This window comes from Apus apus, chromosome 2 (assembly GCF_020740795.1).
Source record: "Apus apus isolate bApuApu2 chromosome 2, bApuApu2.pri.cur, whole genome shotgun sequence".
Lineage (NCBI taxonomy): Eukaryota > Metazoa > Chordata > Aves > Apodiformes > Apodidae > Apus > Apus apus.
The window spans coordinates 113,616,664-113,638,427 of NC_067283.1; the positions used below are offsets into that span (position 1 = coordinate 113,616,664).

The 21,764-nt window shown below is 37.1% G+C and overlaps 1 protein-coding gene across 3 annotated transcripts in view; it reads right to left on the reverse strand.

Annotated features, from left to right (window-relative positions):
* The window catches only part of PRKDC (protein kinase, DNA-activated, catalytic subunit), an 82,461-nt gene that overhangs the window by 36,899 nt on the left and 23,798 nt on the right, over positions 1 to 21,764 (reverse strand). For all 3 annotated transcript variants that reach the window (XM_051610644.1, XM_051610646.1, XM_051610643.1), the window contains 25 exons: positions 20,721 to 20,854; positions 19,961 to 20,215; positions 19,223 to 19,449; positions 18,072 to 18,280; positions 17,800 to 17,932; positions 16,787 to 16,945; positions 16,263 to 16,466; positions 14,115 to 14,300; positions 13,154 to 13,258; positions 12,017 to 12,184; positions 11,591 to 11,718; positions 10,392 to 10,599; positions 9,089 to 9,267; positions 7,843 to 8,011; positions 7,234 to 7,299; positions 6,733 to 6,805; positions 6,362 to 6,510; positions 5,084 to 5,221; positions 4,764 to 4,883; positions 3,690 to 3,833; positions 3,331 to 3,482; positions 2,659 to 2,790; positions 2,155 to 2,266; positions 582 to 706; positions 345 to 494 (listed from right to left, as the gene is read on the reverse strand). In XM_051610644.1, coding sequence (XP_051466604.1) covers positions 345 to 494; positions 582 to 706; positions 2,155 to 2,266; positions 2,659 to 2,790; positions 3,331 to 3,482; positions 3,690 to 3,833; positions 4,764 to 4,883; positions 5,084 to 5,221; positions 6,362 to 6,510; positions 6,733 to 6,805; positions 7,234 to 7,299; positions 7,843 to 8,011; positions 9,089 to 9,267; positions 10,392 to 10,599; positions 11,591 to 11,718; positions 12,017 to 12,184; positions 13,154 to 13,258; positions 14,115 to 14,300; positions 16,263 to 16,466; positions 16,787 to 16,945; positions 17,800 to 17,932; positions 18,072 to 18,280; positions 19,223 to 19,449; positions 19,961 to 20,215; positions 20,721 to 20,854 — 3,825 coding nt within the window. The remainder of the gene's footprint in view (positions 1 to 344; positions 495 to 581; positions 707 to 2,154; positions 2,267 to 2,658; positions 2,791 to 3,330; positions 3,483 to 3,689; positions 3,834 to 4,763; positions 4,884 to 5,083; positions 5,222 to 6,361; positions 6,511 to 6,732; positions 6,806 to 7,233; positions 7,300 to 7,842; positions 8,012 to 9,088; positions 9,268 to 10,391; positions 10,600 to 11,590; positions 11,719 to 12,016; positions 12,185 to 13,153; positions 13,259 to 14,114; positions 14,301 to 16,262; positions 16,467 to 16,786; positions 16,946 to 17,799; positions 17,933 to 18,071; positions 18,281 to 19,222; positions 19,450 to 19,960; positions 20,216 to 20,720; positions 20,855 to 21,764) is intronic.

The following is a 21,764-nucleotide window of genomic DNA, read 5'->3' on the forward strand; positions in this document are numbered from 1 at the left end:
TTTAGGTTCTAGCAGTCATATTTCGTCTTGAATAAAGGCCATTAGGTAAATACTTTTGAGGTCAGTATAGGAACATAACTAAACCAATACATAGTACAGAAATTCACATCCCAGTGGTGTTCCACTTTACCACTATTTAGGGTTTTTTGTTTGTTTTTCATAGTCAGCTAACAATCTTAATGCTTAACTCCCAGATCCAATCAGCTCATACTAGGAGAGCAGTGACCAAAAAGTGAACAGGAATTACAAATCCTTCTGAATGCAAAAATGTCATGGTCAGCATGGAAAATGTTACCAAGATGTTTAAACTATGGATCCACATTTGTAATCACATTGCCACCCACCTGTGATTCATGATCTGGATAAAGTCTTTACTCTTTAGCTGCAAGTGGAGATCAGGTATTTCTTCCACCCGGCACATTATTACTTCCAGACAGTATGTTTTCATCACACCATGAAGTTTGGGTATCAAATAGAACACTGCATTCAGAAACCTTAACATAACCACACAAAGAAAAGCAAATTATTTTCTGTTATTTCTCTAGATCTACAATGAATGTACTATGTAAAACATGACATACTTGTCTGCAAGAGGTGGAAAATTCTTAACTACTTTATTCAAGCATTGAATAAACTTATCCTGTTGGGTGTTCTGATGATGTTTTAATTGTCTTACAACACAATCATAAACTGGATCTTCAAGTACCTGAAAATGAGGAAGAGAATAAGACAAGCATAGCCATGAAACTCATAATCACCTTAATGACACATGGATCTGCTGCTGTGCAGTTTGACTCTAGTGCATTTCACTAGGTAACATTCACCTGCCTCATCTTGACATTTATGGTGCTTCACGGCTGCTGTACAGCTATGCTTGGCTGAAACACATAATTGTCTGCTTAAACAATACATTCCTGAGCTTCCTTTGACTGGTTTGGAACCAAGGCCTTAATTTTGAAATACAAGTTGCTTAGTATGCTTACATAAATAGTAAGTAGCTTCTCATTTGGTATGGCAGATTTCCAATTAATGAATGTACAAAAAATAAACATTTTTACTGAAAAGGTGAAAAATAATCAGCAACCTTCACTTCATGTCAAAGAAATAACTATATGCAGCAGGTTTGCTCATTTACTCAAAATACTGCTTATAGTGGAACTTGGAAAATTGCGAATGAGAAAACTGAAGGAATTCACTTTATGAAATATCCTCTATGAACTGTGAAAGAACAACCAGAAAGCAATTAGGTACGGAAAAAAGTAAACATAACAGAGAGAGAAGAATAACCTACAAGGTCAGACTAATAATCCACCTAGTCAGCATCTTGGTATTTCTCTCCAGTAGCAGCAGCAGAATACATAGGAGAAGCACATAAGCCCAGCTGTATTTTGTCCTCCTTTTCTCTCATACAACATAACATGCATCCGTCATTAGATCAGGGATCTTTAGGTGGCCCTTGTTGTCTCTTGTTTTTAGAATCTGTTCATAGGAGGGATTTTTTTGCCTTAATTTGCCTAATTAATCTTTGAATCTGCTGATGCTACAACTTACTTATAGAACCTCTTCTGGCAACACATTCCAGAAGGTCACTAACTGTTGTGTAAAAAAGAACTAGCATCTGTCTCAAAACTGATTTCTGTGATCATGAAGCACTATCTCCTAGTTTTAGCACTGTATTTGGTGACAGTTTTACATTCACCTTATCCACTACCTAGAAAATAACTGGGTTCAAAATGAAATACAATACCTTTAAGTTTTACATCAAAGTGTACACATTATTGAACATCCTCAGATACAGATATTCAAAAGGTAGCCTAAAACCTCCCAACTTGCCTTTTTTTTTTTCTTAAAAAACCAAACAAACACAACTTTAAATGTCCCTTGCTAGTGTTGCTGGTTGGCAAAAGCTGAACAATGTCTCAGAAAGAAACTGTTCACTGTCAGCTCCAAAACAGCAGGGCAAAAACTCTGCTCTTCATCCACTCTCAAATTCTATTCCTCCAGTTAAATAGCTTAAACCTTTACCTTGGCCTGCTGGACAAAGATCGTTGTGTTTTAGATACATTCATTTATGGAGTTGAATTAAGTAGTCATATAAAAGACGTACACAGAATTAAGACAGGAATAGTTAAACACACAATACAGATCACTTACATCTTCTCTCTCAGCAATGTATTGAAGAGCAAGTCCTACCACTTCTGCTGCAGCTGCATAAACTTCTTTATACTTCAATAAGCCCATGTTGCTGATCAAAGCCTGAAAATACCTAACACAAAAAGTAGAATTGCTGTAAGCCACTACTCCAGAACTCAGTTTTAAACTGAAATAAAAACTTACCTGTGTGGCGTAGGGGAACAGTGACTGCTTTTAAAAAAGAGTGGAATAGAGCACAACAAGGATGTCCACCTGCAGTGTCTGGAATCCCTGCCTTGGCAATTCCTGGCTCTCTTAGTTCCCATGAAACTGCTACCCTGAGACCCACTGTAAAAAAGCTTACTTACTCTAGATATTTCTCAAAATAAACATGGCCTGCAGCTGACAGACAACAGCAAAGGAATGATGGGACAAAGGATTCCAATAAACTAGCAACCCAGCTCCCATACTTCATGCTGACAAGTTAGACTTGTTCTCTTTTCTCCAAAAAGCTGCAATTCTCACCTGACACGATCTATTTCACACTTTGGGTCAAAGGGAGGTAAATTGTTAGCAAGAACAATTCCCAGCAGCTGAATTCCCACTGAGTTGTCCTTTGTATCAGGGTCTCCGTTAGAAAACTTTTCAAATATTAAACTGTTGGATAAAAACAAAGAAGTCATTATATACAAGAAAACCCCAAAATATATACACATACAACCCCACCAGAACCAGCAGAAAGAATGTAGATATACACTCCCACCAAAACCAGTAGAAAGCATATATTCAGAAAGAAGTAGGTATTTATCTTCAATGAAGAAGTCTTTAATAAAAAAAATAAACATCTAAATAAATATTGTAAGCCCTCACAGATTTTCTGCAATAAGTTGAGGAGCACAGCAGATCTCACAAATGTTAGTAAGAGTACAACAATATTCAGTGATAATACCCAAAATTTCAAATAAAACCTAAGTCTTTGTATAGATTACTCCTGCTTTTATTGTTGCTGTTGTAACCCTCTACATGTTTTCTCTGTCTCTCTTGTTGTTTGGAGAGTTAAGTTCTGAAGTTCCACTGTCAACTCTCGGGACAAAACGTTTACTATTGCAGCTGCATTTACTTCTTCATCTCCTTTGATTATGTTCATTTATATTCTTGAAATATTGATTAAAAAAAAGCAATTGTTTAAATGCTTACCTGTAAGGTATGCAGAGGCAGTTCTTCCAACACTCTATAACTGTCTTTATAATTTCCAGATTGTGTCTGAATACACCTCTCTTTTGGTGAAAGGCATTCTTCATCAAGAACTCAAGCAATCTGTTAGCTAAAATCTCCTCTTTAATATTGCCCTACAATGAATACAAACAAAAATAAACATAGCGACTCAAAATTGAAGGCATGTATTGTTTTATGAAAACAAGCAAATCAGCCATATTTGAAATTACTATCTAAATGAAATAATGGACTGGTTTAGAAAATTATCATAAATGCATATTAACAAACTCTCTTATTACTTAGCAAATAGTCACAACAATAATAATTTCACATTTGCTTACTTTGGGAGTGGCTACACTTGTCCAGGAAAGGATAGTAACTACTATTTCCACTACCATGTAATGAATCCCTTCACCTCCATTATTCCCAGAAACAACAAGCTGCAGCAACGGACCAAGCCACTGCTTTGCATAAGGTCGGAAAACCTACGGGAAACAGGAGAATCAATGATTGAGTACAAATTATCCAACTGTTCAATAACCTGTTGTTCAATAATTATTACAGGCAAGACTACTAAATCAACCTTTCATCACTTTGCTCAACCTTTGAAGCAACAACCCCAAAAATGTTAAAATAACTATAAATAGTAAGAATCCATAACTACATTTCTCGCTTCTGCTTAGAAACCTTTAACCAAGTGTTCACATAACATTAATTACTTCAGTAGGGTCCACATAATATGGCTCTCACATGGAAAACCTGTTCCTGAAGGATTTGAAAGAGAGTGCCATTCATCTTCCCTTCATATCTGAGAGCTTTACTAAGGAAGCAGCATTAAGTGAGTGTTAAAGCCTCGAGTTAATTCTGAAATTCAGCCTTTTTGTATTTAGGATTTGGAATATTTCAGACAGAAACATTATACCTTAAAATCACTGTATGAAATAGGATGAGAATGCCTTCCCCAAGAAGGAGAGTTAGAAAACATTTCTTCTCAGGCAAAGACACATTATGCTATCTTAATATCTTTCTGCAACTAGAACATCCAAGGGTTTCCAAAAGACTCATATATGGCCATTTAAAAAAATATTGTATTAGCTTCTTCAAAGATAGGAAACCTAAGCAGCTATACCTCTAGCCCAGTATCAGTGAATCAATTACTTATAGTTTACAGAAGCCACGTGTTGTGGACAACCTCTACTTAAAGAAACAGGATTTGGGAGAAAAAGCGTATTGTATTCAAAATACTGGCACTATCTGGAATTTTGGGCTATGCATCTGTTCTCTTTTATCATGGTGAACTACTCAATTAGAATGCCTCAAAAGTCTCAGCTGATTAAATAGTTCACAAGAGTTACACAGTTGATATTACAATATGACTCGTTAACAGAAAAAATATGACAAAAAACAATACTCACATCCTCAGTATTAACAATAAGTTTTGCTATGAAGAGGCGAATATTTAGTGGTACTGATGGGTTTCCTAATTTGCCATGTAGAAATTTCATCCAAAGAGGAAGATCTACTGGAACTGTCCCCTGAAATTTAAGGGATGAGCAAAAATAAAGCACTTCTTGGACCAACGAGGCTTACTAAGCCAAAAAGCCCCCAGCTCAAGCCATAGACGTGTCATTATAATATAGCCATGAAAATTAATAAATAAAGGGATTCAATCCTGACTCCCCCTTTTCTCGGTGCAATTAGTAAAAAAAATGCCAACTTGTTGATTAATACTGGCCTCCTCCACTTTGGGTGTGATCTGGTTCCTCTGCATATGTTTAATCAGAGTGGTCATAGTAGCCATACATTCATGTTGATTGAGTTCATCCATTTCCAGTTCCATTACATCATTTAAGATCATGTTTTCTGTGGGCTCCTGAAAAACAAAAGGTGTTACTATGATTAATAGTAACACTGTATTTTCTTTCAAATCACGATTATGCCATGAGTCATTCTGATCTTATCTGTGTTTACAGATTTGACTACATGCTCAGTGTGCACAACAGATGTGTGGTTCAGAGAGACACCTCCCAAGTACATGTACCAGCTGTGCACATCTTTTACTTTTGGTGCCAACAGATGTCAACTTCACGTTACTCTGACTTTACTACCTGCCAGGACAGGTGTGGCAACTACTGGAAGCAGAAAGAGCTAGCTGAACCTCAGAGAAATTGTTACATTTCATAGCTGAAAGCATGTGTTAACACCTTCCACAGGCAGAAAGCCCTGGTTTTATGAATGTGTTGTTTCATGCTGACTAGCAACCACAACAGCTCTCTCTTTTGCTACACAGAATAAATCACAAAAGAAATGCATTTATATGGAAATTAAAACATTACTACACAAAGCAGATAGAAAGTAAATTTCTGGTTGACTTCACTGCAACTAAAACATGGAAACAATTTGCCATTAATAGTTCTAACTATTATTTTGAGAAATTTAATTTTCAGCATCTGTAACACTTTTACAAGCTTTCTTTCCGTTTTATAGCAAATATCTATCCTATCAGTATTACTGTTGATGAAACATATCTTGACTGCAGAATAAACACAACTTCAAGCCCTAGGAGATACAAAAATAATAAAATGTTTGGTGATTTATTCCATGCATTTGATAAAACTGGCTTGCTCAAGTGCTTTCAAAAGAAGAGGGAAATGAGGAAACCAGCTGCCTAAGAGCAAAACACAACCATCACAGGATAGTACTGAGTGCACACAAAGCCACAAGCCACCTTTTTTACAATGCAGGCTAGACTTCACTCCCATTACTCAACCTTAGAAACCTGAAGCAGGGCATTGCTTTTCTCCAGCTGTAGAAAGTGGAAGAGAGGGAAGAAGAAAAACAGCCAACAAAACACAGGTCAAATCCCCTACCTAATCTCCTAGAGGAACTCCTTCTTAGTCAAGTAGAACATGTAGAGGAAACTAGAATTTCTGTTCTCAACCTCAATAAACTTATGTAATTGCTAGAAAGCATGAAACTTTTCTTCCCCACAGCATGTAAGTCACTAAATTACCTTTCTCCTGAAACGAGTGCTGCTAGCTGTAACATCTTGGGAGCTGTAAGAAAAACCTTGGACTCCAGTAGAAAAATCAAACTGACTCATTTCCTCGCTCAAACTGCTATCCATCATGTATGATGCAGAAGCTAAATACTTGGGTTCATCTAAATAGGAAAAAGAACAGACCATTAATCAAAGTAATCACAAGAAACCTGCCTTGATTGGCACTTGAAACTTGAGGGTGGGTGGGAAATGGCTGTTAGGTGAAGTAAACAGAATGCTTTTATATGTTCCTGCTTCTGCAGAAGCCAATTAGCAACACAACAACAAGCACTGCATTAAAGGTGAGAAGGCATTTTTTTCATAGCCATAAATTATTTCCATACCCTGATCACTATTCCCTGCATCCCTGGCCTCCTTTCTAATAGCAATGTACCGCTTCTTCCTTTCCAGAGGCACCTAAACAGCAAGAAATAAAGTTTAAAAGTTAATTCAGTTTTTGGTTGGTTATAGTTATTTATTTACAGGCCTGCCAAAAAATTATCAAAACCATTTAACATGACTGGAAATCTCATGTTGTAAATTATTATAATTAATGTTACAGAACAACAGCTAAATTACTTACTCTTACAGCTGTTCATGACCAGAGTAAGTGTGCTAAAAACTAGATTAGAGTCATGTGCATCGCAGGTGTGTTCTAAATTTAAAGTCTTGATTTCTCTCAGAAAAATGTATTTATTTCAAAACGTTAGAGGAATACGCCATTTTTTATTCACTACAGAATCTCCTTGCTCTGTATGTGAGAAGCGAGGAGGTCTTCAATCTACACTGTTAAATCCATACTCATTTTTCATTTAGGAACATGAAAGCCCAGAAATCCCACTCACCTCAATTTCTACAGGAAATGTATACTGACGCTTCAGGTCTATCAAATTTTCAAAAATCAGCAAGTTCTGCAAACCAAAACATGTTTGTAAATACCAAATCATAATGCTGTACACAATAACAATTGCTCTAAACATATTGTATTTCTTCTTAACCTGCCATCAACACAAAATATAGAAAATATAGCATGTTTTCTCTTCTAGATCAATACTTTTAGGAAAATTTTGCTACTCAACTACTCAAGAATTCACAGCACAGACAATGTGCTCTGAAAAGAGAGTATTTCTTATTCAAGTGTATTCCAAGCACTGCAGAACTTAAACAATAGGGTTTTTCCTCATATTTTGGAAAATTGATTGAGTGGAGAGAAAAGAGGGTAAATGTATCACTACTTCACCCATTCCCAAATAGATGGTAAAACCTTAATCAGAATTCAAACTGCATGAAGGATGCAAGAAAGTCAGCTACGATTCCTTTTAGTGCCTCACTGGGTAGTTTGTTAATATAATAGCATGTCATTCAGGTTTGATTCTTGGATTTATTACAATCAGGTAAAATCACTTCGTGTCTCATGCTCTGGAACCTTTCTAACAGTAACAACAGCTTCTCACCTTTTCTGATTTTTCTGTAAAAAGAAAGCCTTGGTAAAATTTACTTTCAGTGAAGACACAACTGATAACAGCAATAGCACAATTATATGCTGCACAATGATACTGTCTCCTCTTCTCCAGCAGCTGACTCTCCCCTGCCATGTTTTCTGTAAATGCATCATAGCACGACCTTAAAATACAAATAGGCAAGAAAACATGATTAGAGGGTGTTTTTTTAAGAAGCAGAGGAAAGGCCCCAGTCGGAAATCAGTGAATTAACAGAATTTCAAGGGATCTTTATTATTATAGCAGTGTCAGCATGGAGCTACCTCAAACTTGTTCAAGTTCTCTGCAGGTATATTTTGCTAACATGGAGCCATTCAGCAATGGCAAGGCCAAATTCCCCAAGGATTTACATAGCAGTCCTTGATAGCAGGAATACAACAACAGGCCATTTTTGGCTAAGATGGAGCAATGTTCCAACGCATGCATAAATCTGTCTCCTGGTCCTCTCCCAAGAAATGATGAGTGGACAGGCATGCTAAACTATGCTATAGACTAACCAGAGAAGACCTGTTGAGACACAGTTTTTATAGATCTTTGGCCCATGCCCATTTACAGATCTTCTGAAAATCATAGCCAAGAAATCCTTTAAATTCCTCATAGGACATTGTAAAATAAAATTGAAACAAAACAAAATAAAAATGAACATCAACTCAGGCATCTTTTATTTTTTCAGAATATTAAATAACCTAAATAATACTAATCAGTATATATATTCAGTATTAATCTTTTGTCCCATTCTGCAGTGGTGATGAAACCAAGCTACCCCTACTGGGTGTGCTGGTATATTATGAAATGCAAATGAAAATCCACCCCATCTTCCCATCAATCATATAAATACCTGCCTTACAATACAAAATCATACTCTACATAGAAATGTAAGTATACTGAAACTGAAATTGTGAAAACAAACTAAAGGTGAAGAACCATATTAAAAAGCAAAAATAAAACACAAGCTTAACAAATAGAAAAGTAATGGCAAAAACAGGAGGCAAAAGTTACCCTGATACAGGATTGTAGTCTGTGCCAGAGATCATTCTATCAATGCAAATTCAATATTGTGTATTCCAGTTAAAATCAAAATCTACCTCACAGTTTATACTTACCCTTGAACAAATCAATCATCTGCTTTACATGGCATACTTAAAATATTTATCTGCCCAAAACCTAAGTAGAAATTAAAAAGAAGAAATAATAGTCTTACTTTATTAGTGTCTTGGTAAGTTCGTTGCCTTCGACACTCATGGAGCCACGGTAAGCTTGGTTAATTTTGGAGTCCTTGGAGTAGACATCCTCTTTTGAAAGACGTACATACATCACTTCTAGCAGCTTGTAATATCCCGTTTTCTTGGTGACTTGCGTATCAAAAGTAAATTCACTGGTCTAGAAGCAAATAAGAAAAACATCAGAAAGAGATTTCCTGGATCTTGCCCTGCTGAAGTAGCTCCACAGTTACTCTAGTTTCAACAAAGACATCAGCTTATTTTTACCTTCTAAAACAGAGAAAGAGCTGATGATAACAAAAGACTGACAGATTTTGAGTTCCTGTGTAATTGTTACTAAAACTATGTTGACCTGTGTTCTACCAGGTGAGCTGTCTTAACTCCAGTTGGCTTAAATCATTATAGTGATATTGGAGTAAAATGAGCAGAATACCAAGTAATGGCTCAGACTCATGACACCTGGAAACAAAATATACATATTTGTCACTATACTGGGTATTACTCATGAATTCATGCACCTCACTGTGGTGCAACAGAAACATGTTGGGGGTGGCTCTATGTAAAGTCTTAGATTTTAGTATTTTGTTTTTAATAACTACTACTCAATTTGAATCATTTCAGCATCTTGTTTGTCCTGCTGCCTTTAAACAGCTGCATCAGCAAAACCATGAGGGTGAAGAGCTACAGCAAGAACAGAGACCTCCACTGACAATAAAATTACTGCATGTAACTATAGTCTAAATTGGAGGCTGTAAATAGAGAAAGGAAGATCTGTGCTCCTAAACCTTCCTTGAAGTATCATTGCAATTAATAGAAGATGTGTTCCTTTCTCTACAAGTAAGGCAGCTAATTTAAGAGCTTTCCTTATGGAGGCTGAATACCTTTCTCTTACAACGTAGTAACAACCTACAATTTTATATAGCTTCTATATTTCAAAATTAGAACAGGTTTTTGCTTTTTACAAAACTTCAGACCTCAGTGTGTATATATCTATATACACATATATCTATGTCTGTCTGTCTATCTCTGTAATGTTCCAACTTCAATTTTTATACACAGCAGATATGCAAACATACACTAACTTCTAACCAACAGCGTCCTGGGGAATCAACAAAAGTTTCTCACTAATAACCAAGCTATTTGGCACAAAATTCTGCTTCAAGAAACAGAAAACTGGAAAGCAAATGGTTTCAATTAGTGTCTCACTCAAATTTAAGCAAAAACTACATACCAACACCAGTATTTCATTAGACTTTCCCCAATCCTAAAAAAAGTAGTTCATACCTTTGTAAACCTAGAGTTAAGTGTATCCATAGCCTGTACTACAATCTTGCCAAAGAATTCTCTCAGTGCATCCAAGCTGCAGTGCCACAAGAGAGTGAGGAGGGAGCGATCCATAAAAGCTTGACGGGTAGTATTTGAAAGAAGGTCTTCACTCTGGAACATTTTGTGAACTGTGTCCAGCAGTATCACTTGTTTGTCAGTGGTGCTCCTAAACATGATGGAAATCCCAAGATGAAAACCCTTTACCAGATTCTATTTATGTTTCAAACTCCCTTGGCATTTAAAACTTTTATTGTCCGTGTTCATACCCTCTTGGATTATCATCCCACAAGACATGCAAGATCAGGCTGAATTGTCACTTATTGTGAAGCTCTCTAAACAAAATCTCAGTTTGCTACTTTGCAACAGATGATAAATTGTTTGTGTACCTTTTTTAGTTTAAACCAAAAGCAATTATTCTCAGTTCCTTTCTGCTGAACAACCTAAAAAAATATCTATCTGGTATATGTGAATAATGAGGGCAAACGGGTATAAAAGGAGAATTCATTGCTATTACACCCTTCTGTGGCTAAAACTATACAAAACTATCAAGTTTTCCACTACCAGATGAACTGTTATTTTGAATGATTTTGTAAAATCTAAAACTTCAGAAATGGTATTTGGGCATAACACAAATTACTTTGTCCAGGACACTACACTCCCAAATAGTCACTACTTAATAGGCCATCATGAACTGCAATGTTGGGTTTGGAAGAGTGAAGACCTCTTCTGTGGACAGAGCATGTTTGTGTCTACAATTTACCTCTCTGGAAACATTCAATTAAGTAACTATGCTGTTGTGTTTTGAAAGGGGTCAAATGAAGTAATTCACTGTCAGTTTAAGTGCTATCAACTTAAGCTATTATGTGGTTATACAGGGATAGCAAATACAAGTATCACACACAATTACTACCTTCAACTGAATTCTGCCAGAACGTGATAATTTACAGAAGGGTTTACAAAATTTGGCCAGGCACTGAAAGTGTTATCTGGAAGTTGGTGCCACATTTTCACACTTCAGAAATATTTTTGAAATGCGAAGACGAGAACAATCTGAATTAAATCCATTATGTAAAACTTTATGGTGTAAATCATCACTATTACAAGGACAACATAACAGAGGAAGGAAGCACAGCAAAAATCCAATAGACCAAACTCACCTTCTGGAAATTCTTTTGAAGCTGGCTTGAAATAAGTCCTCCATGAAATGTCTGTGGTCCCTACAGAGGACTTCTGTCATCAACTGCAACAACATTGGACTCTGAGACAATTCTAATGCATCTAAAAACTGAAAAGAGAAATAATGCATAAATGAGGACTCACACTGGATCAAATAAATGACATTTAATTGTGTAATTATTTTTCAATACTGGTCAGAAGCAGATGCTGAGAAGGATATGTGTATTAATATGTGCAATTTAATGTGTATCTGTAAGTTAAACTTCTGGACAAAGACACAACACGTAGAGCATAAAACCGATTTCATACAAACCAAAGAGGTCTCTCTAATTTCAGACTCTGTGAAACACTGTTTCTAGATATAGATCCCTTAGGCTTCTCATTACACATTCATTAAAAATACTGACCTTTTTAGTGCAGTCTACATAGTTATTGTACTTCAAGGTTCCTTTGGGAAACTCATCTGACCTCATGGGAAAATTGTAAGCTACAAGTTGATCAAGAGCATTCTTAAGTTCATGAAGTTTTTCTCCAGTCAAATTTGTAAAGAACGGAAGAATTATCACTGCTTGTCCCTGAAGAAAAGAAATGCAGTTAACACATTAAAAAAAAGTATTATTTAACTATGAAGCAGGCTGAACAGGACCACAAAATAATCTGCAGTGGCTGTGCTTCCTGATTCAATGGTTCAAATAAACTGATAAAGACATCTTTTCTGGCTGCTCGTCTTTCAGGTATTAGTTAAGAAACCAGCTTTGGTCACTGCTGAGTGAGAATTAGAAGCTAATTATTATTGCATGGCTGACAGACTGTGAATAAGACCTCACTGTTCTTTTAAGCAAGCATCTAGTATCACAGAAGTGACTGATTTAATGCATCACCTCGCAGCTAAAACAAGATCCCTAACTTTATTTTGAATGCACAGGCAAGTACAAAACTCTCTCTAGCTAAAAGCAGACTGACAGAGCAGCAACTATGCAAAGCTGTTTCATAAGTAGAAAATTTTTCATCTTCTAGTCCAAATGTTATGATCCAGCATCTTTTACGACTTCCACTTTCAGCATGCAGTACTTTACCTCCCTCTCCTGACCAAGTCACATATAGCAGTTAATTTGTTCCTACTGGTTTCACACTTTCAGACATGGACACTGAAATCATGGCAGACCTTTGTAATTTGACATGTAGGAAATGCCAGTTCTAAAGTCTGATTAGCTGTCGCTTCTTAACTGAACACTTTAAAGTTCAAAACTATTTGTAACTGACAGTTAGTCTTTCCCTAAAAATTGCACAGCTTTCCCTAGGGCAAGAGAAAAAAAAAGCACCTAAAATCAAAACATAACATCTGTGATACTGTCTACTATCTGAAGAACAAAATGGAAAATTTACTATTTTTAGGATGTTGAAAAAGAGACTAAAAAATGGAAGCGATGCCCACATCACTGTGCAAGCTAAGGTAAAATTTAAGCCAAGTAACAGGGAATTTCATGAACTACTAATGTTCTAATCTGGCGAGGCCAGTGGAGCCACTGAGATGAGCAATTTACCTTAAGATTTAAACCTAAATTCTGATCAGTCAGTAGACTGGTATAGGTAGTAAAAACAGCTGTAAATGCTTCATGATTGGTGTTGAATGAGACTGAAGAATCTATCTGGAATGACAGAAGAAAAAAAAAAAAAAAAAAAATCAGGATTTTTTTTTTTAAACTAGTCAAAGAGATCACTGTATTAATGAACAATAAAATGCCTATGAGCTATAGAACTGTTTAAAGTACATACAGTCTAATTTTGGTTTTAAAGGGACCATCAAAAGGAATTCTAAAAGCTCCTACACACTACAAACAAAATCATGTCAGATACTTTCCAGTTTAAAAAAAAATAAAGCCCTCTCTCAGAGCCAGATTTCCTTCTGACAGCTTCACTGACACCTAATGCAGCAATACAGCTCACAATCTGTGTCCTAAAACATACCTTTAAAACAAATCAACTTTAAAATAATTACAAAAAAGGAAAAAAATTCTCAATACGTGATCTTTGTTCAGCTACCTTTACAATTTCCTAAAATACCCCAATAGATCAGTAAATAAATTCTGTTTTCAAAATAGAAAAAGGAAAACAAAAGAAAAGACCAAAACAACAATGTAACAAAAATGAGAGGTCTTTGAACAAAAGGTCTGTGAAATAAAAATCTTTCTGATGTCTGCTGATACGGGCTGAACTCCTCCATTGTGACTTTCTGGATGATGGCATGCCAAAGAATGCTGAGAGGCTGCTCAGTTTCAAAGTTCATTCTTTGCGCTTGTACCAATGCTCCAGAAAGAAAAGAGGCAGCTAAAACATGACAGCAGTTTAAAAATTTAAAAAAAAAAATAGAGGGAGGGGGGTGAGAGGAGCAAAATCCAGTAGTTCTTGCGTGTCCGAATATTTCTTGTACTTTGCAAATAAAAAAGCCAAAACATATGCTACAGAATTTGAAAAGTTACCTGGATTTTATAAAGCAACACATACCTGCAGAACTTTTGCCAGCAGGGTCAAGACTGCCATTTTGCTCTCAGGAGCTGAACCTTTTGCCCACCAGCTGTCAAGTTTCTTCCAGTTTCTTAGTACAGCTGTGACCAGTTTCACTCCTTGCTGCTTGCGTACGGCACGCTCCCTAAAACTCTGATCTAACATGCCATTCAAAATGCTACCAACCTGAAAGGAAAAGCAACAGATAGATTCTTTTATTCCAAATGAAAGGATGATAGGACCTCTCTATTAGGATGGGCAACCACAAAAGAGCACCACAGATTCAGGAGAACAGAACACCTGCCTGAGTGAAAATGTTTGTTGTTAAAAGAAAATCTCTTCAACTTAGGCTCTTTCTGTCTGACTTATTACACTACCTGTCCTAAAAGCACCTAAATTAGAAGCATCTTTCTCTTCTTTGACTTCGTTGGAAAGTCAAGATTAGTATCAAATATTAGAAATTCTTAATTCTATACCACATCCTTAGATATATCTATCTGCATTCAATGGAAAGTATATGTGTAATTAAGGACATTTGAAAATCCTACCCTGACATGACAGCAAACTTAAGTTTCATTTATTGCATCACATAGCAATGATAGATTTATATCTCACAGGGATCCAGAAGTCTCCAATTTACTCCTGTTTCATTCAGAGTACAATGCAGCAATTCCTCCCATACATTTCGTCTAAATATGGAGAAATAAATGATAATCCAGAGTGACTCCAAAGATCAATACTTGAAAATTTTAGTTAGTGTGAAGCAGAGAAATAGGGAAAAATAACATATATGCTAACTTATTTGCATACATCTAGAAAAGAAGCACAAACCACGGCATACCAGATATTATAAAATAAATATACTTCAATCTCTTTTCTTCACAATCTAAGAAAGACCTGTCTAAAACCAATGGCTGCTGACTTCCAAACCTGAGTTCTGCATCCTCCTCTTGAATAGCTAGCAACGGCCTAATAAACTGGATTAATGTTACCACCCTTCTGACTTCACTAGATTTGCCTGCACACAGTAAAATAAATGTGTTCTTTTTTATTCCCATCAGTCACAAATGTAAAAACTAAAGAAGAAAGATCTTATCAAATGTAATCCATAATATATTTATTATAAAGTCAGGCAAAGAAGAACAGCAGATAGCAGACAACAGAGAAGCGCTTGTTTGACCCAATTAGTCTATTTGCCTTAATTAAATTAATGAAGATTTTTAATACTACTGCTACATGCAGCCAGTGTAAGTTAGCAGCCTAGTATTTGTAAGAGACACATTTAAAATTAAATCTATTTTAGCACCCAGGAAACACTACGAAGTCGTGACAAGAATCAGCCTTTTAAAACAACTCTCTACAATCAAACAATTTCTGGTCTCATAAAAAATACGCTCCCAGTGTTTTAAAATGATACTTGGAAGCAACACCTTTAAGCATAACCTCTTGGATAAAAAAGGATCCAATTATATTTAAAATAATAATCTACTATACTAAGCATCTTTTTAAGCAAAAGGGAAAATGGATTTTTGATCTCTCTTTTTGACCCTTCTGTATGTCAGAAGCACCAAAAGAAGGCTCAATCATAAAACTCTTCCTTCCTGGACCTGAAAGTGAGCTCTACATTAGTAAGTAGTGTGGACCAACAGGAGAAAATCTGTTGAGCAAAACAAATGTTGCCAAGAGTACTGAGCACATGACATCTACCCTGTATTTATTTCAAGTCACAGAGGGTTGTGTATGTGCTTGTCTCTCTTTTTAATACTTTGATCTGTGGACTAAATGCCCATTAGTGGCTGGAATTCATATTTCCAGTTTAGTTTTACCCAAAACAAGTCCAGTCCATGTGCTCTGGGACCACTCTACAATTAAAATCAAAGCCCAGTACATGGGAACAATCAGACTTGCTTTGAAAGGACATTTTTGATCTGAAGTACTACACAAAAAAATTCCTGAAATTCATGGATTTCAGGATAGGTAATAGGTAAGCAGTTTCCACACAGTTTGACATGAGATGACAAACAGCCAAAATTAGGTCAGGTTGCCAGACATCATGAAGGTATAGCCAGTAGACCATGGCAAAAAAACCAAACAATCTATCAAATAACATTTCCATTTGACTTTGTAATTTTAAAAGTAATCTAATACCATCTGGGGATTGCTGGCAGATGATTCCATAAGCTGGACTATGACCACATCCAGGTTTTTCAGCAGCTGTTGATTGATCGTTTCCGAGAACAAGCTGTAGAAATACTGTCCATGAGAGAAACTGATCAGGTTCTTCTGGGATGCTCCTGATAATGGCACAGATAACACCACTGTGTTCAACAGCAGACTTACTAGCTCCTCACACTGTGAAAATTAAGGTAAAGAGACAGTTATCTCAAGCACGTTAAGTTCCACTCATTTCTTACAAAACCATACAAAGTTTTTAAAGCTTCCATCCCAAACTCTTCCATGTTACAAGAAAGCACAAAAACAAAGCACAAACAGAATACTGAAATGCTTGTTATTTACAATTGTCACTCAGTTAAGCCGAAGAACCCTTACAGTTCCTCTGTAGGAGTATGAATAAAACATCAGCCTCACCTACCCAAAATATAGGGAAGAAGGCTATTGATAGTGAGTATTAAATGATGATTCAGTATTAAAAGTGGAGAATTGTGTCCTACCTGGTCATCAACAGCGAAGGCCAGCTGCAGGAGTCTGTCAGCTAATCGCTTACTGCTGATGTCTAAAGATGGAAGAGAGATCCTTTCACCCCCAGGGGCAATGCCTTTATAAACAACTGAGAGAAGCTTAGAGCCGACGGAGAAATGAGGGCCTTCATCCTATGGGAAAATAACCCAAACAGAGAAGTGACAATTAATATAAGCTGAAAAAAATAATCTAAAGGCCAATCCACCTGCATAGCTACTGAAAACACTGGAACTTTGCTTGTACAGTGATGTTTAGATGTAAAGGGTACACAGCAAACAACCCACAGAAATTAAATAGTTACTTACTATATACAGCCTTGCTGTATTTATATTTATATTTATATTTTTTTATATATATATATACACACACACACACACAATACAGTAGACAAATCCTCTCAGTCTTTGTGGCTACTACATAGCCTGTCTTCCTTCAGTTGCCCAAAGTAAGATCGATTTACTACAAGGAGAAACTTCATGGAAAGAATTCTTCTGAGTGGTATAGCCTAGCCCCCCACCCTCCAACTGTTCTCCATCCTGTTTTCCTGCAACTCAAACCCACTGTATTGCTTCTGATCAATCAGAAGACATTCCTTCTCTAATTTCCCTCATCACTTTCAAAATTCTGTTTTAAAATTGTTCAAAAATGCCTCCTTTAGCACAGTAAATCCTGACTCTTTGAGCTTTCAGTCTTGTGAATTTCACTAAAAGAAACTTTTAGGCAGATTCTGGTTGCCTTCAGACCCTGGAAATTGGAGAAAGACAAACATTGTAATGATGGTTGTTCAAATCTCAGTATTGTGCTTCTCAGATTTGTAGACTAAACACAAACTGCTCATTTCTGACGCTGTTCCACACCAGCTCTTCACTACTGATCTTATTTTTAAAAAATTCCTTATCTGATCTGTTTTCATACTGGCTTTTACACAAGGAAAGCTCTTTAGAGTATAAAAATATTCACCATTATTTTCTGGGTAAACAAATACCTGATTATGAAGAACAGAATGCAGCAGGCCAGATTTCTGGAGTTGCTTGCAGGCAGAAAGTAGAGCACTAAACCTAACTTGATCAAAACGTGCATCTGAATTAAACAGGTCAACAGAACAAAGGTCCTCAAGGCTAACGAGGAAAGAGAAGTAATAAGATTACATTGGTGGGGAGGTCCATGTGCAAACACACACAACTTTATTTACTTTCCATTTCTCATAGTAAGTAGCATTTGTTCTGGATTCACGCTTACCAGAAAGACCCTACTTACCTCTGTGGTGCGATTCTTTTTTTCATGCACAGTTTCAAAGATTCCTTGTAGGGAGATTTCATCAAAGCCTTCATGAGTCTTACTGAGATATCTGGGAGATTCTTCATGACTTGCACATCAGCAATGTTAAAGCCCACGTTTGATGGATCACACACTGTCATCACCAGAAGCTCTATAAGGCTTGCATTAAGCAATTCCTTCTCAAGTAGCTAGAAAGAATAAAATATTAAATAAAAGCTTTATTTAAAAATCCATTTAGATTTCCCTATTTTATTCTTTGTAACTTATTATTAGTCCTTGCATCTAAAATTAAACAAAACATGGAACAGTAACTATTCTCTCTTAAGTGATATTCTCTTTCTCTATGAAACGTCTGACTTTCAATCACTTCAACTAATACACAGAAATCCATTACCTGTAAAACTACACATAGTTTTGCACACAGGGTATAGGCTATGTCATCAAACTGCACATAAGATCTTTTATGTCCACATCGGCCTGTTTCAGTCCTCATCATACAATTGTAATCACCCTGAAATCCACATGCACACCTCTGAGCACCTTATGAGAGATTTACTTAAAGCAAACGACAGTCACAGTGTCAGAACTAAACCTGGCAGTGTACATTTCCTAAGAGACTCATAAGCACTCTACTTCATATAGAGTTTAATACCGTTTATATAGTACCAAAGCCAGGCAAATGGAGGCCTGAATATCTATACTGAATTAAAGAAAGAATTGCTACTATCTGCCTTCCTGCCTTCTAAGCAGCTATCACCTCCACATGTTTAAGGCCATCAGGAGTCATGCAGGAAATACTCATGGCAAGTGCTCCATACAGAATGACAAAATAACAATATACATGAGTCTCACAGTCAACATACAACTGGAATATACAGGAAATATGAATTCCTCTACTCATAGAATATGCTGAGTTGGGAGGGAACCAATCACTAAAACTATTTGTACAATGTAATTCTTTTCACTTACAGGCAAAGATCATAATTTGTGATGCTTAGTCATCAATTTCAGCTAAGGCACCTCTGAAGCTGATATTCTCCAGCAAATGACATTTCACCACAATGAAAACACAAATCTTTAACTATGCATAAATTTTGTATCTTTCATCCACTTCAGATTCCAGTGCCTACCTTCCAAAAATCCTGCTGGCATGTTTCCAGGATCATGGTGACAAACTCCATGATTCGGACTATAATAGTACACTTGCTGTAATTATACATGTCCCGTTCTTGAGGACTGAACATGCTCCCTTTTGAGCTGCAGTCAAAGCACTGCTCTGCTGCCTGGATATCATGCAATGCAATAGTTTCAAGGAAGAACTGCACAGCCTCCAAGAATGAGGAACTTTCATTTACACCTAAAAAGAATCATATTTGGTTGAAATGACACAGTAGCTCTCAAATTTGAAATATACTTATTTTGTGCTGTGAAGAAAACAGTTGTACTGAGAACATAAACAGAAAACCATCACATGTCACACCAGTATTTTCCAAACAGCTTTGGAAGTATTTAAAAAAATATATAAATACATTATTCTCTTCAGCAGAGGGAAATTACCTGTACAGCATATTTTTTTTAATGATGAGATAGAGTAAATGAAGTTGCTGGTGAGTTGGATGAGTGAGAGACAAGAAATGCAACAGTGTATTTTTAAGACGAGATGGAAAAACTTTAAGATACACTATTAACAAAGCACTACTTAATCAAAAAATATCCAGTACAACTGTCATTGAAATTTTTGGGAGAATTTGTAAAATTAATCAACTCTACATTTAAGAAAATAGGTTCAAGTCCAAGTTAGGAACTTGTCTTGGATGGGTTTTGTGTAACAGACATGAAGGAACGTAACCCAATAGTTAATTGCTCACCCAGTATTTCATGAGGTTTGACCATTTGCAGCTCAAAGAACGTATTGTAGCAGTCCAGTGCTGCTAAGAACATATCCATCCACCGCATGACAGTTTGTAAGCTGAAGGGCTCCTGCATACCACGGAGAGTTGGCTGAGAAAGGATCCCAGATGGAGTTTTGGCATCGCTGCCACCTCCTTCAAATTTGTTAATGAGGAAAGAAATATCTTGCTTTTTTAGAACATTAGCCAGCCAAGAAGATGGAGACTTGTTTCCTGAGAGAAATAAAAACACAAAAATAAATTCACTAGGAAAACCACTTTTCAAGCTAGCAAGGAATTACAAGCAAATGGACTGACATGCCCAATCTTTGTATTTTAAACTGGACCTTCTAGCAGAGAAGGTACTGGGTTCTGTTCTAGCCTTGGTCATACTACTTAAATTACCCACAAGGAGGATGTAAATTCTGGGGACACTCACACTAGCTCCCAGTCAGCAAATACTGCCTTCACAGCTGGATGCAACAACAGTTCTGGGCCTGTACGTTCACCTTTATAGGTGCAAGTTTGCAATAAAACCCTCTCCTATGCCCACAAACCCTGAGGTTCTCACAGTATTTCATTTCCAATATGAGCAACTACTTATTTTTTATTTAGCAGCAGTGGGTGAACATCTGCCTTTTTTTTTTTCTTGTAATTAATACAAAATAAGAAAATGCAAAGGGAAGGCATGAACAGTGTTTAGAAAGTAAAGACAATAATGTCTCATGACTTACAATACCTGGTAATAAAGGAACAAGTTCATAGAAGAGCTCCATGGCTTTATGTCGGCACTCGGTCTGAGGTCGTCCACACTGCACTAAAAGCCACGTGACAACGTCCGCAAGACACACTGACTTGGTAGCTGGAAATCCTCTGCACAAAAATATTAGGGATTAACAGACTTCCCGACATCTACCGAGAAGCCATAGTCTTGCAGTTGAAAAAAAAGCAAAATGTTCCATGACCATTACAGAATCACAGAATCTTAGGGATTGGAAGGGACCCCGAAAGATCACCTAGTCCAATCCCCCTGCCAGAGCAGGGTCACTCAGAGCACATCACACAGGAACGTGTCCAGGAGGGTTTTGAATGTCTCCAGCAAAGGAGACTCCACAACCTCTCTGGGCAGCCTGTTCCAGTGCTCTGTCACTCTCACAGTAAAGAAGTTTTTTCTGATGTTTAATTGCAATCTCCTATGTTCCAGTTTGCACCCATTGCCCCTTGTCCTATCACTGGACGTCAATGAAAAAAGCCTGGCTCCATCGTCCTGACACTCGCCCTTAACATATTTGTAAACATTGATGAGGTCATCCCTCAGGCTCCTCCAAGCTGAAGAGACCCAGCTCCCTCAGCCTTTCCTCATAAGGGAGATGTTCCACTCCCTTCATCATCTTTGTGGCTCTGTGCTGGACTCTTTCAAGCAGTTCCCTGTCCTTCTTGAACTGTGGGGCACCGAACTGGACACAATATTCCAGATACAGCCTCACCAAGGCAGAATAGAGGGGGAGGAGAACCTCCCTTGACCTACTAACCACACCCTTTCTAATGCACCCCAGGATGCCGTTGGCCTTCTTAGCCACAAGGGCACATTGCTGGCTCATGGTCATCCTCCTGTCTACCAGGACCCCCAGGTCCCTTTCTCCTACACTGCTCTCCAGCAGGTCAGCCCCCAACCTGTACTGGTACATGGGGTTGTTCTTCCCCAGATGCAAGAGTCTACACTTGCCCTTGTTGAATTTCATCAAGTTTCTCTCCACCCAACTCTACAGCCTGTCCAGGTCTC